Below are 16,164 nucleotides of genomic sequence, written 5' to 3' on the forward strand. Positions count from 1 at the left end.
GGACACATGAGAGGCAACCACACGTTGATGTTTCTCTCCCATTCTTTCTCATTCCCTTCCCCTCTCTTTAAAAATAAAAATATTTTTTTAAATGGCCTTTTAACAATACCACTGAAACCACCTAAAGTTTTTCCTAATCTAAGAGTCTACAGCACATGTCATCTACGATAAAACAATCAGCCTGAGATCCTTAATAGGCGCATTTCCTCACATTTAAAATGGGATGAATTAACAAGACATATAATAAATAAGCCCAGAAACTCCCTCCTAGTTTTAAAATACAAAACTTTCATTTTAAATTCTACTAACACTTCCTTTACTTGTATAGTCCAAGAATAGTTAAAAGACATAAAAGGAACTTCCGCCACAGGAATATCCAATTCCCCTTGAAGAGCTGGACAGGACAGAACACCAGGGTCAGTGCTATTATATCTGATATTTCTTTGAAACTCTTATACTTTCTTTTTGCTTCTGAACATTTCAGTTATTAAACCTGAGCAAACCTATAACACGAAGTCAGAGTAAAATGCTCAGTGTTACTCGTATTATTAAAAGAAGGGACTTGATCATATGTCCAAAGCCCATGTTGCAAAATCAAAGATAAAATAATTTGGATAATAAATGTGGAGGATGTATAGCTTTTGTTGCCTTTCAAGAATGCTTTTATTGCATTCTCTGCCACAGTATGAGTTATTCCACTGAAGGAATGGAAGAATTTATACATTTACATACTAAATGTCACTAAGGGGGTGGGGCAATGCAGTAGGAAGAACAAAAGTCCAAGCAGGAGAGTTCTACACTGAAGGAGTCCCAGCATGGCACGTGTGCCCAAGAGAGACACCAAGGGCACCAGCCAGTAGGTGCCAGAGCCTGAATGAGGTGCAGAAAGCATTCACGTGGAAGAGTAAGCAGCACTAGTGATGATAGGTTAGCTATTACCAAGTGTGTATCAACGAGTAACTATAGTAACACACACACGTATTCCCTAGCTTTGTATATTTAGAGGTTCTGCAGGGGCAAAGCCCCTGTAGCAATAAGTACACTTAGTTCTCAAAACTTTGCTTGTAAATAACTTTCTCCTTCAACAGAACTGGGGCTACCTAAAGAAATGGCTCATTCCAGAGTGGAAGCAAGAAGAATGCAAGGCGATCCTACAATATTTTCATGTGCAGAAGAGCAAAGAATGATGGGGACATTTTACAGGACAGAGTCACTAGCTTAAAGGGGCTCTCTTGGCCAAATCTGTAGTGACCTGAAAATCCAAATAAATAATAATAGAGAACTAGTATAACCTATTGAGTAAAATGAGCACCTACAAGTCCACTCTGGTAAAAGTAAGTAAGTGAATAAACTGAAAGTTTGATTTAAAAATGGGCTATTTACCTAGTTTCAAAGAAACTATCCACAAAATACTTATTAATTACAAAGGAACAAGAGGTACTTGACAGTGGGGAATCCTGGCAGACACCATCAAGTGAGGAAGTGAACACCATCAGCAATGGAACAAACTGAATTCATGTGCCACCTGACAGGAAGTGGAGGGAAGAACTTAGTGCCACCTCTGTTAAGTTCCTGCCAAGACGCATAACTGAATCAAATCACAAGGATACATCAGATGACCAAAAAGAAGGGATAGTCTTAGCCCTAGTTGGTGCAACTCAGTGGATTGAGTGCGGGCCTGTGAACCAAACAACCACAGTTCGATTCCCAATCAGGGCACATGCCTGGGTTGCAGGCCAGATCCCAGCAGGGGATGCACAAGAGACAACCATACATTGATGTTTCTCTCCCTCTCTCCTTCCCTTCCCCTCTAAAGATAAATAAAGTAAAATCTTAAAAAAAAAAAAAAGAAGAAGAAGAAGAGACAATCTTCCAAAGAGCTTCTCTGTCTTCAAAAGCGTCAAGGTCATAAAAGTTCCAACATAAGGAGATTAAAATGGACGTGACAACCAAAGAGCACCTGTTTCCAAAGTGGACCTTTCTGTCAAACAGGACACAGCTGGGATAATGGGGGTCAGGTGAGTAGCTTGTGAGGATCAGGTGGCAGTAAAGAGTCACACTCTTTCCCCATGTGGATGGCGCTCACGTGGTTATGGAGAAGAGCATCCTTGTTTGCAGAAAACACACATTAAAGGGCCACAGGGTGACAGGGAATCAGATCGGTGGCGAAATTTCAAACAGTTCAAGGGAAAAACTCATTGTAACTTTATGTCAAAAAATTGCATCAGAATATAAAAAATCAAAGGAAGGATGTAGCTAAGAACTAACCTTTTCATAGGGTATCTGCAGAAGGTCCAACACCACCGAATGAGCGCCCATATTTTTCAGTAACCGCTGATGTTGATTCCGGCTTTTCTTATTCTGTATGCAGAGTTTACTTAGCCTAATCAAAATCTTTTAAAAGAAGAGCAGTGAATATAACCAACCTAATATTAAATATAGTTTTTGCACAAAAATTCTTGGCCATGCAAACATAAACCCACGTAAAAATATTTTACTTCTGCTGACCTCCTTTACGATGCGGTAGTTATTGCTCTTGTTGCTGTCGATCTGAGGGATCTTCGTTCCATCCTGCACGGGACTTAAGATGTTCGATTCCTGAAATAAACACAAATATATATTTTTATGCCATATACAGCACTGTAACAAATTTACTTCTTTTTAATAAATAATAACTATATTTTGTAATAATTTTGTAAGAATGTATTATTCAATTAAATGTTTCCTTTGTACTTTTTTTACCCAATAAAAAGTTCCTTGGCTTACACGAGCCATGCAAATTACCATGTCCCAACAACAACCAAATTGCAAGGTAAATGGCATAACTGATAACTGAGTTAAGTGAAAATGAAAAAGATAACACAACATTATTAGTGTATTTCTTTATGCTAAATTTACCAGACATATCACACCTTTATATTGCCTATAGGAGAAGAAATAGTAAAAATTCAGGGCATAAAAAATATAATTATATCATCAGGGATGAACTTCATGGGGAAAAAAAAGAATAAGGGCGAACTGAATGGCAATGGAAAGCATTTCGGGAGCGGGAGGGAAGAACACCTTCGCCCGGAGTTCACCGGCAGGTCACCATGACATCCATACCGGGTCATGACACAGAGCCAACCAAGCACATACCAAACCACACAAGCCAAGAAAGGAAAATAACATTTAAAGTAAAATCATATTTTAAATTACTAAATTAATACAGTTTATTAAAAGGACCTGGAACACCAAAAATATTCCATTTTAGCAACCACTATCGGTAGCATGAAACAAAAATATATATAGCATATAGATTTTAAATATCAACTATTGGAATCACCATCAGAAAATAAAACACCAGTTACAAACAGTTTAATACATAAACATTTATTAACACTTAGTCTCTGCCTGGTATTAGACAAGGTGAATGGGTGGAAAAGAAATATAAGACATTGTCCTTCCCATAAGAAAACCACAGGCTACTTAAGAGAGCAGGGAGAAATATAAAAATAAAGATTTGAACTGGACGGAATTCACTATTTGGAGAGAGAGAGGGAAACTAGCTATAGTTTTAGACAGCTTTATGAGGGAGGTCAAGTTGGAGACAAGGTCTTGAAAGATGAAAATCAGTTAAGTATGAGAGACTTGCAGGAGAGCAGGGGACACTGGTCAGGTGAAGAAGTCACCTTAGCCAACGGCACTGCAGAAAGAACAAACAGAGCCAGAGCGCGGACGGTAGCAAGAACTGACAGCGCATGTTGCAAGAAAGTGGGCAATTAGGTGAAGTGGGGCTGATTTAGTTCCCTGATGTACAAAGTGTAAAATACTGCACTTGGGATAAATGTCAAGTTCAACTTGAGTCCAAAAAAAAAGACAAAACACACCTACACTAATGGTTTTGGGATCTCTCAGTTAAAGGCAACCCCAATCTAAGCTCAGAAAAAAACAACAAAAATATACAAAGCCAATAGATGTGATTTCATTTGTACCAAACTGTTGTTTTTATCATGTTCCACAACAAATCACAAAATTAATGCAAACAAGAAACAAAGGAAAAACTTCCCTCACTAGTCAAAGACTTTTGATGAAATACTGCAGGCCGGGGGACTCGATCGATCGATGTGAGGCTTCACCACTCCTCGGTAAGTTTTGTATTCCTTTTGTGCTTCTCCCAGGCAAATGTGGCCCAAGACGGAGGCTCCCCATCTAAACTCTCCCTTAGCAGCTAACCACTTCTCCCATTTTACTGAGCATATGGAAATTCCCTTATACGACCTTTCCTCTTTCCATCTGAAAACACCCAGTGCCCTCCACAAACCCGTCTACCCTCCCTGCGGTGCCTCAGAGAGAAAGAACTTTTTGATGCATGGATTTTGAAAATGCCATCTTTCCTGCCTCTGCTACCTGCCACCTTCCTGTTTTTCGTGCACAGGTAGCTTCTACCCTCTACTGATTCTTTCTCATCTCTTTAAAAATACAGCAAGTTGAGGCTAGCCAAGCACTTTCAGGGATCCTGCCCATTCGGGGAAGTAGTCTCACACCTCAGATTATTGTCCCCATTAAATTTCTCGAAAGAATAATCCATAACATGCTGTGCTGAAAGTGCTTGATGTGCCAATGACTATAATGACCAAAACTTTCTTTACCATTTGATGCTGTGGTTGACTTCCCTTTTCTTTACACCCCACTGTTTGTTTTCTTGTGACATGATACTCTTCAAGGTTGCCTGCTACCTTTCTGACCACCTGTCTCTTTCACTCAACAAAATTAGAACCGCAAAAAGTAAAGTATATGAACATCGGCAGCATTCACCACACGACTGTTAGATTCCAGGGCTGTGTCATCTACCTCTCCAGACAAATTCTAGGAGGAAAATGGGAGCGGTCGGACACGACCCCAGGTAAATGAAAGAGAAAAAATGCAAGACACTGTCTGCAAGACAATAAATACCAAGTGAATCCTCAAGCACTGTAGAAGAAAATGAAAAACTGTATCCGTAAGTAAAGCCAGTGCGGAGGAGGGAAGGGGTCCAAGTGCTCATATTAATGGAAACTATTCAGATGGAAAGAGACTGGCGGTCAAAGAACGAGACAAATAATTTGATAGCAAAAATAATATAAGTAGAAATTGCAAAATCTAGGAATATAATTAAATTTCCCTTTCTGATCACAAAAGTGGAGGTAGAATCTTAAAAAAAGACAATATTCATTTCTTTTCTGGAAGAAAAGAAATATTAAAGAAAACCAGCTTTGTACTACAAAGCAGGATTAGGGTGTTACCAAGTCCAAAGACTGACAAAGTTCCTAAGGTAGAAAGCAGATCTTTCTGATATATGTCAACTTTTTAAAAAATCAGTTAAAAATAAAGGCAAGCCTTTGGCAGATATATTCAAGTCTATTTTTTAAACAATGACCTGAAGAAAAAGCAACTGACTTGTTTTAAGAAACGTAATCTCAGGCAAAACCTACTGCATTGCAAAATGCCCTTTAGTTCAGCCCAGGGGAAGATACAGACAATGCTAACCTCTGTAAGTATAGAAATTATGAAGAATAGTTATTTTAATTTAAAATTGCCAGCAGTCAACAAAAGAAGACAACACTGGAGAATTCAATAAATAGCCCCTTCTCACTTCAGAACATGATTCAATGTAATTACACTGAACAAAAATATGCGCCCATAGGACATCTGGATGATTCCAAAGCACTCGTTAGGGGAATTTAAGAAATATGTTAACTATATTGTTATAGCTCTGTTTATGTTTTCTTATTTTGATGCCAAAATACTCCAAGTGGAAGGTGTTTCAAAAGTTTTCCTCCAGAAAGGGCAGAAAATGATTGTGTTTTTAATATCCTATGCAACTTTAGTCCTAGGTCAATGGTCAAATCCATAAAACCCTGGCTCTATTTTAATGACAAAATACTAGTAACAGGAAAATGTCAAAGTGTAACTTATTCAAAGTTCTGAAGCTGAGTAGCCTCCAAAAAAAAATGTGTAACCCTAACTAAGAACAGCAGCATGCTTATAATGGACATCCTTTGACAACACTGATGAAGAATAAAGATGGCACTCCAAAAGTCCTTGCACTTTATTGTAATTGCTTTCTATCTGCAAGAATTTAAATTTATTTCCTCTAATGGAATATGGGGAACCGCTTAGTTAAGTGATTTTAGAAAGGCAGCTAAAATTTTAATTGCATAGTAGATATTGTAACATAAAGTAGTAGGTTCAGAAATAATATAGCAACAATAGTCTAGAAGGATCTAGAAATTTCTAGAAGAGTCTAGTACTTGGAAGGACAGCAGGACTCTAGGTAGAGACTCAAAGAATGAATACCTAAACAAATACTGAATCTGATTACAGCTCCCCTCCAAAATTTATTTTGCATTAGGCAAGGACACTCTTTTATATCGAAAGCAAAACAATACAAGACAATGACAATGTATGAACTATAGAGTCAACTAAACATTGGCACCAATTAATGGGGATCCACCTCCTTTGTTTAAACAAAGGAAATCATGCTATTAAAAAAGAACTTACCAAATCCTACAATGCAGAGCTGCCGTATCTGCAGTTGCATGATTAAAATCGCTCAATGCATGCCTTCTCTTTGTCCCCACCCCACTGAAGTTAAAGCATGTCCTTCCTCGGCAAGACTGCAAAGCATTTTTCTCACCATCTGTATCCTTACTCAGCCTTCTCTTTCTGTAACCACTCTCCACCTAAATGGCATCATTCACCCATCACCCTCCTCCCAACTTCAGATGTGAAAAATCTCCCCTTTCCCTTCCCACCTCCCTCCAAAACATAATAAATGTCACCTCCTTCAGACAACTGAATGATAACCTTACTGTGGGATGATGAGGTATTTTTTTTCCTGCTATCTAAGAGTAACATCACATACCAGTCATTTAGGAAGACATCTTAGGGGTTGCAGAATCCCCCAAATCGCCCTCGATCTACTTATCTGATCTTGCATATAAAGCTAAGTTGGACCATCATGGGTCATGGCTGACAGTTTCTATTTGCTTTGGTGCTGCCTGGCACTGAAGGATGCTTGAGGACAGGGCCCAAGGTCTCTAGCCCAACAAAGAGCACTAGCGTCCTAGTGCTGTGCCCACCAATACTGGTGGACCACCTCCCTCCAGACTTTGCTCAGCTCAAGACCAAATCCCTTTCCTCCCAGAGGGTAAATGCGTAGCCCTAACCTCACCCCAAACCTACTTTCCTTTCCCTTTGTCCCGAGACAAGTATAATATTGCTATTTTTCTGACTCAATTAATGTCATGTGAATTAGTATTTGATAATGATTAATCTGATGTCCTAGGAAACACCCAAAAGCCTTGGCTATCTGTATGTCTGATAAGTACAGTAACAACAAAGGAAGTGCTACTCAAGTGCACTCTCCTTGCTCGGAGAGATAGAGGGGAAAACAGGCAATACACCGATGATGGGTATTGTCAGTGTAAATGAACAGCTGTTTTTGTAGGAATGCAACAGACGCCCGTTATAATACAGCCATGTGTAATACTTTTTATACAATACTTTTCATAATATTCATATAGTATAATGTAGAACATGTCTTTACGTAACCCTTGCCACGACTACATAAAATGCAGAAAGGACAGGCCACCCTTCGGTCGGCAGGTGGCCCAGCATGACGGAGCGCTGTCGGGACAGTGCCTGGGACTGACGTGCTCGGGAAAGAAGCTTCCCCGTCACAACCATACTGCAGCGCACCCTGAGGCGGCTGTGAGGAGGGGGCGGAAGGCACAGAACGGGCGAGAGAGGAAGCAGCGCATTTTTAGACACACCCTTCAGCAAGGTAACGGTGCAGAAATTTTGGTGTGTGGGCTCCTGACACACACGAGTACACGTTCTGATTTGAAAGAATCAATTTCCAGTTTCCTTGTAAGCCACTTGCTGGGGAAAAGAACCCCTATAGGAACTTTAATCCTCACTAACAACCTACATTGAGAACAAATGGCAAAGTGAAAACAGTAACTGTTCTTTGTAACATAAAGGGAAATCATTTTATGCTCCAACAGCATTAATTTAAATGTAGGCCAGCACGCAAGAGGGGAAAAGATTCTTATAGTGGAAGTGGCTCAAAGAGCCAAACTCAGGAGATAAAAGCTTTACATATAAGAATTTGCATTACAACCAAATAGAGTGGGGATGCGTCAAGTACCATGTGGCTCAAAACCAAAACTTAGTTTTCAGATCTATGTCTTGTGAAGGGCTTGCTGGGTGATACTCATCTTTAGCAATCACTTCAGCAGCATTAGCTCTGACATAAATGACGGACATATAATGTCATATAAACAAGTAAAGTAAATATATGATGAGGTGTGGGGCACAAAATAGAAAATAGAGACAAGAAAATAAAACCTATGAAAGGGCCCTGGCTGGTGGGGCTCAGTGGATTGAGCACTGCCCTGCAAACCAAAGGGTCACTGGTTCGATTCCCAGTCAGGGTACATGCCTGGGTTGTGGGCCAGGTCCCCCAGTGCAGGACACATGAGAGGCAACCATGCATTGATGTTTCTTTCCCTCTGTTTCTCTCTTACTTCCCCTTTGTCTAAAAATAAATAAATGAAATCTTTCAAAAAAAAAACATAAAAGGAAATCTCTCCCCAAAATTAGTGGATAGAAGTTCTTCACACAATGACTGCAGTGTCCCCTCACAGGTCAGATCACGGAGAAAGACTGTCTAAAAACATGAACTTTTTGGTACCAAGTCATGAAGGTTAGACAGTCTGCCAGTTACTTTCATCAGGAGTCAGTCAATCACAAGTTTTGCCAGAGAAACAAAGTTTATATTGAACTATTTTCCTGCTGTGCAGAATCAAAGTACTAACACTTGGGAAAGCACAAATTTCTTTCAAGATATCCTTCAGAGGGACCTGCCTCCTTGCCTGCTTGCTTCATCAAAGAGAAAAGATCAGATGTGGTAGGCAAAGAATGGAAACCGGTTTTTTCTTTTAAAGAGTAATGGGAAGAAGAGGTAATAGAAAAAACATCAGTCAAGGAAGATGTGAGTAGAGAGAAATAGAGAAAAAGCGATGGAAGGAAGGGGAGAGAGGGAGGGAGAGAAGGAAGAGAGGAATTAAATTCATTCCCTCACTGAGATAAATCTGCAAACTAAAATTCCCATGCCCACGAGGAAAGTTAATGTTAAGAAAGACAACGCAAAACACTCAACAGTGAGATTGTATCATTCCCAGTTAAATGCAAATAAATCAAGAACTCTTCTGAAAGAACTTTTAAATATAAAGCTGTTTAACATAATCATAAAGTGAGAAATACTATCTCTCACCCCAGATGGACCCCTCTGTGGTTGCCACCTGCTCAAGATGCCGCCACGGCACCATCACTCAGCACAGATAAGAGAAGCTTTATGGGGAAAGGGTAAACTACAAGCTGAGAATCAGCAAGAGAAGAGAAGGCATGTGGCCCCCTCTTTCCCTCACCCCCCAAAAAGGTGCTAAGCACTCTGCTGAACAAGGGTATCGGTCTAGACTTCCACCTCTAGAAACTTCTTACAGGGCAAATTTGAGAATGACCGATCAAGGCATACACAAACTTCCAGCACGAGGCTGTCTGAATTTAGTGCCTTTTGTTGAAAGGAATTGACCAAGGGCTCCAGCTTAGGGGACCCACAGAAATTGGACTGCTCCTACTGAGGAGCAGAAGCCACCAGTCTGCTCTTGGAAGCAGACCCAAATTTGTGTACAGCTCTTAGAAGAGAAGACAGCTGCCCCCCCCCCATCTACATCCCACCACACTCAGGCAAACAGTCTGGTCAGCGTGTGGTACAGACAACCTAGAGTGAGTCCCTGGGAACATATTTCAGTTAATTCTATTCCTTATGTCACACATCCATTAAAAGAACAAAAACTACAGAGCAAGAACCAGCAGATATAAATCTAGAATGCATGGATATGACAAAAAGTCAATTAGAAACACTGAAAATTAAAATATAGTCTGAAGTAAAAAACAGATGTTTCAAACTTCAGACTTTAGATCAGTGAAAGTTGTTTTTAAAGGAAGCCGGCAGCCACACAAAGGGTTTATAGATGGAAGATAAACACAGATATCCTGATATAGACATATGATCCCTGTGAATAAAAATTAACAACCAAAATAAATAACATGAGTGGGCACTTCTCTTAAAAGCACTGTGATGCCTGAGTGACCGGCTTCTCTGCTCTCTATAAAGAGGTGGGTGAACATAAAGGGCAATCCTGACTTAACCCACTGGGATTCAGTTTCCTAAATTAATCCCTCCTTCCTATATTTAGAAGGCGACTTGTAGTTGAATGGGATGAATTAGTCATGCCACCAATAGTTCCAGCTCTTTATATTCTAGCCTTTTAGCTTTCGGCAGGGATGGTATAGTCTCTCACATCCTAGAAGATAAGTTTAATAAAGGGAAATATAACATACGATAGATAATAAAGCTACAAGTGCTAGGGATGCAATGGGTTTATTAGATGACCAAATCCATCCCACTGGCTTCTCTATTTATAAGAGATCACTACAGTGATGGGAACATTTTGGATCACAGGCTAAGATTTGTTAGTGAGCAGACGGTAAAGTCACACTTATTGCCCAGAGTAAACAGAATTTAACCACTGAGGGGGAAAAAAACTTCTTTTATGTTATCAAAAACATTTTTGTTACTAAAATGAAGAATCATATTAATGCTATCTGGTCTTCTGATATCTAAGTGGAAACAAAGTTAGACCATTATGAGCTGTTTTAAAACAATGCCAATCATCTCGTGTTTAGAGCCTTTGTAAAGATTTACTGAACAAAGGATGATTATCGCCATTCGCCCACTAGAGTGCAGGCTGCCTGCTACATTGTGACATATTCCATCCTGTTTACAATAAATTGTCACTGCCTTTGGCAGCTGGTTCATTGCACAATATAGATTAGTTGACTGTGTACAAGTTAGTTACTTTGCAGTTTCTCACTTTTGCCTCCATATATTAATCTATTATAATGAACTATTCTCCTGGCTTTTCAATCCACCCACTTGTATGCATTTCTACAGTCTCCTCCCTAGAACACGCTTCCATAATCTCACACCTGAATCTGGCTGAGAGGCTCCTAATTAGTCCCCACCTCTGGTCTCTTATTCTACTGAACCATCCTGGATTCTGCCAGACAAAGTTGGCCAGGTGATGTACTCACATCCCTACTCAAGAATCTGGAAAGGATCCCCAATTCCGGCTACTTCAAATACAAATCACTTACTCCTGTTGAACGCTGCTTCACGTTATTATTCTTGAATACATTAGCTAACCGAATCCTCCCAGTCCTTCCATGGACACTGAGGCCTTGTCCAAGCAGTGAGGCCCACAAGGCACTACACAGCTCAGGATCGAATCAAACACCATGTCATACTGTTTTAAGGGTGTCCATTCTGCCTCTTCACTCTTTGTCACAGATATTAGATTTGATTCTAGATGATTAATCTTTCGGAAGGGAAATGAGAAATTCAGGTGACTATACAAGAGCAAATCAGCATGACAGTGAACAGGTTCAAGCAGCACTTGCAGCAGCCAGTTCCAATGAAGGGTTCTGCTCTGGGGAAGCCCAGCCTCACCATCAAGGGGAGGGGCTCAGACAGGGGAGGCGTGGCCTCAAACCGGGCACCAGCAAACAGCCCTTACAAGGATACATACACAGGCTCGAAATAAAAGTTTCCCACTGGTGAGAACTGTCAAATGGAGAATATGATAAAGTACAAGTGCAGACAAACCTCTCTGAGTGCACATCAAAAAGCGATAGATAGCCCTGGCTGGTGTAGCTCAGTGGATTGAACTCGGGCCTGTAAACCAGAGAATGCTGTTCGATTCCCAGTCAGGGCACATGCCTGGGTTGCAGGCCAGTTCCCAGCAGGGGACACATAAGAGGCAACCATACATTGATATTTCTCTCCCTATCTCCTTCCCTTCCCCTCTAAAGATAAATAAATAAAATCTTTAAAAAATTTAAAAAACCGATAGGTAGAATATTTAAAATATCTCTTTTTAGTTAAGAGAAGGGAGCACACGGAGGCCAAAAGAAATGTGTTGTCATATCTTCAGACTTGAATAAAATTTAACGCTATATTTTTCTTTTAAGGAACTGCATCAAAATACATCAGAGTTTCCAAGCAGTTATCAAACACTGGATTTATTGTTGGCCTTCAGGGCCTCAGTCCCTACCTGACGACCTGGGCCCTGGGTTTTAACATCTCCTGTGAGCACACACACACCAGGGGGAGGGAGCAGAGCCCGCTCCCCAATCAAGAAGGAAGGTCTGGCCAGAGACCCTGCCGCAGAACTGACGGAGGCACCCACAGTGCTAAACCAGGCAAAGAGGAGGCCCACCGAAGAGCAAAGGGTGCCTGACCTGGGTTTGGCTCGGTAGAAGCCCAGAAAAAAGCATGGAGGAGAAAACTCTCCTGTGCTCCCACGTACAAAAACAAGCCCACTTGTACTCAAGATGGGGACTAGAATTCCCACTTATAAAGGGACTCTCAAGCCAAAACACGTGTTTTTAACGTGGTCAAAAAATGTCTTATTTCAAAGTGCCTCACAGAGACAAATGAGTCTTCTGTGGATTAAGCCTTCGAGGCGTTTCACACATAAAGTTCCAAAGAATCTAAATTCACAGGAAATATCTTTAAATTACTAAGTATCTAAGTAAACACATTCCCAGAGGCTTCTGCAACAATAGGGAACTTAAAACTGCTAATGGCCTTTTTTTACAGAACAACTAGATCCTTGATATAGAACCTATATTATACATTTCTGGTTTAACAGAAAATAAAGAATGACCCCAAAAGACCACAACCTCCATCCACAAAGGAAAAAAAAAAAGTTACCTGAAGCCAGATCAGAGCAGTCTGAGAATCAAGGCAACACGGTAAGTTTCCCTGGAGGCAAATGTCTATACTATGGGCTGTGCAACGCAGAGAGGAAGGCAACTCCGAGCAAGTGTCAAACCTGAGGAGCTCAGACAGAGACTCCAGCCTTCTGATTTGATCTCAGGCCACCAGCGCCCCCTGACCACACCCATAGGCCATCACAAATACTCTGAAGGGGACGGCAAGCCAGATTTCAACCTCCAGGTCTAAAGTCACACAGAAAGAAGCTGGATGTCTACATTCAAATATTTAGAGCTGTTTTACTGACAATAGCCCTAAGTTTGAAGTACTCAAGATGTCTTTCTTGGTAAATGGATAAACAAACTGCACAACACCTAGACAATGGAGTATTTTCAGTGATTAAAAAAAATGAGCTAGCAAGTTACAAAAAAACTAGGAAGAAGCTCAAATATGGAAAAAGTCCAACCGTTGTTAATATGATGAGAACAGTTTGTGTAACACTGATGTAACCTGGCAGCCAAGGAGAGTGGACTGGAATGTGCATGAATGAACAGTGACAGCTTCACTGTAGTAGTCAGTGGGGTGGTAGATGCCATTGAGTGAGCACATGTACTGTGTGGCTATCACATTCAAAATGACTGAATAGAGCAACAAATCTGCATCAAATTTTTCGTTAAGTTTGAACAATCTTCCAGGGAAACTATTCAGATGCTTCACAAGGCCACAGCTATGGGCAACTGGTGAGTGCCAGCTTCATTACAACAACACACCTGCTCATGCACCAAGTCTTTTACAGAGTTTCTTTGCAAAACATCAAATCACCCAGGTGACTCAGCCCACTATAGCCCAGATTCGGTGCTCTGTGACTTCTGGCTTTTCCCAAAACTAAAATCACCTTTGAGAGGGAAGAAATTTCAGCCTATCAACGAGATTCAGGAAAATACAATGGGGCAGCTAATGGGGATTGGGAGAAGTGTGTGAGGTCCAAGGTGCTTACTTTGAAAGGGACCAAGGTGTCATTGTCCTGTGTACAATGTTTCTTGTATCTTGTATCTTCTTCAATAAATGTCTCTATATTTTTATATTTCATGGCTGGATACCTTCTGGATAGACCTTGTATACTGCTACACAAAAGAAGCAGTTTGCAAAATGCTATACACTGTATAATTCCTGCTATATGACATTCTGGAGAAGACATAGCTACAAAGAGTAAAATGATCGGTGGTTGCAAAGGCTCAAGAGTCCCTGAGGAAGGGACAAACAGGTGAAAGACAGAGATGTTTCAGGTCAAACTGTTCTGCATGGCACTGTAATGATGGATATATGACATGTATTTCTCACAACCCACAGTACAACACAAAGAGTGAACCTACAGCAAACTATGCAATTCAATTAATAACAATGTGTCAATATTGGCTCATCAATGGTAACATACGTACCTCATTAATGTAACATGTTAATAATCAGGGAAGTGGGGAGAAGAGTTAACATATGGGAAAGTTTGATACTTTCTACACAATTTGTTTTCTAAATATGAAAGTGCTCTACTAAAGTCTATTAGAAAAAGTATATGAGCGCATAACCAAAGATGACCAAAAAATATAACAAAACAAGCAACATGAGTGAGGATCATAAGGAACCCCCAAGTCATTTAGATCCTGGAATCATTACATAGGAGCTATAAAATAGTCATAGGTAATTGCAAAAATAGCAAGCAACAAAAGATAATCAAAAGTGACCAAATATATTTGGAAAAAACCTAATTTCATGTCTGAAAAAGTACAATGGCTGAAACTTTAAAAGTCAACAGGAGGAGTAAACAGCCGATAAGAAAGAAGTACCTAAAGAGACCCAGGTGGATCTAAAGACATTTTCCAGATTCCACTAAGTGCCATGTATGAAAAAAGTAAAAAGGAAACTAATAGATCTGGAGGCAATAACCAAGTTTAGCATACATTTAATTAGCGTTTCAAAATTAAAGGAGGACACTATGCTACAGACAGCCAACTTCTCAACAGAAGCAACAAAAGGCAGAACACCTGGAAACTATAATCAGAAGTGAAAGAAAAGAACTCTCAACTAAGGAAAGGATTTTGTTCCTAGTAAAAAATAATGTTAAATTTATAACATCTAGTAAAAGAGACTTAAAACAGGTAAAGTAAGAAATTAACAGAACTTCAGGGGGAAAATGATAACTAACATTGTAGTGGGAAATGTCAGTAAGTCTCTCTCAATAGTTGGTGTCAAAAATAGTAGTAAATAGATGATTTAAACACAATTAATAAGCCTCATTTGCTCGTCGTGTATAAGGAATCCTGCACTTTTCCCCATTCTCCTCAAGGCCACATGGAACATTTGTAAAACCTGATGGTAAAAGGGTCAAAATGCAAGTCTCAAAATATTTTTGTACAATTGATTATCATCATAACTCCATTCTCTTGCCACAATTAATTAAGAATTCAATAACATGGATGGAACTGGAGAGCATTGTGCTGAGTGAAATAAACCAGGCAGCAAGGGATAAATACTGTATGATCTCACCTTTAACTGGAACCTAATCAATAGAACAAAAAACAAGCAAAATATAACCAAAGACATTGACATTAATAACCATCTGACAGTAACCAGAGGGGAGGTGGGAAGGGACAATGAGGGGTGGAGGAGGGGAAGGGAAGGGTTTTCAGGAACGACTATAAAGGACACACGGACAAAACCAAGGTGGGGGTAGAAGCAAGGCAGAGAGGTGGGGATGCTGAGGTTGGTGGGGAAGGGGTGGAGGGTAAACGCAGACAACTGTAACTGAAAGACAATAAAATTATTTTTTAAAAAAGAATTCAATAACAAAAAATTGCATATACATTTGGAAATTTTAAGACTCACTTCCAAGTAATTCTGAGCCAAAGAAGAAATCATAATGGAAATGTTTAAGTACCTGATACCAAATGATAGTAAAAATACCATTTGTCAAAATTTGTGGAATGCAGCTCCTTAAAAGAAAAATATACCTTTAAAATTTTTTAAAGTCTGAAAAGTATGCCAACATAAAAGCTTAGAGAATTAGTAAAATAAATATAATAAAATAGGAAACAGATCCAAAAGCTTAACAAAGCCAACAGCAGGTTCTTGGAAAAGGATGAAATAGGTATCACTGTGGTAGGGTGGAGTTACAGAAAGTAAAGGAGACAAAATAAAACAGCATCAAGAATGATAACGGAGCAAAAACTGTACTTGAAAAATAACTAAATAAAATTTTAAAAAAAAAGAATGAAAACGGAGTATAAAGCTACAGATATAGA

At 39.8% G+C, this 16,164-nt stretch overlaps 1 protein-coding gene across 2 annotated transcripts in view; it reads right to left on the reverse strand.

Annotated features, from left to right (window-relative positions):
- Nucleotides 1-16,164, reverse strand: part of ITPR2 (inositol 1,4,5-trisphosphate receptor type 2) — a 444,505-nt gene that overhangs the window by 248,348 nt on the left and 179,993 nt on the right. For both annotated transcript variants that reach the window (XM_037144844.2, XM_053662176.1), the window contains 2 exons: nucleotides 2,509-2,598; nucleotides 2,269-2,394 (listed from right to left, as the gene is read on the reverse strand). In XM_037144844.2, the coding sequence (XP_037000739.2) occupies nucleotides 2,269-2,394; nucleotides 2,509-2,598 (216 nt within the window). The remainder of the gene's footprint in view (nucleotides 1-2,268; nucleotides 2,395-2,508; nucleotides 2,599-16,164) is intronic.

Source organism: Artibeus jamaicensis, unplaced genomic scaffold, assembly GCF_021234435.1.
Source record: "Artibeus jamaicensis isolate MK-2021 breed Jamaican fruit bat unplaced genomic scaffold, CSHL_Jam_final contig_233, whole genome shotgun sequence".
Classification (NCBI taxonomy): Eukaryota; Metazoa; Chordata; class Mammalia; order Chiroptera; family Phyllostomidae; genus Artibeus; species Artibeus jamaicensis.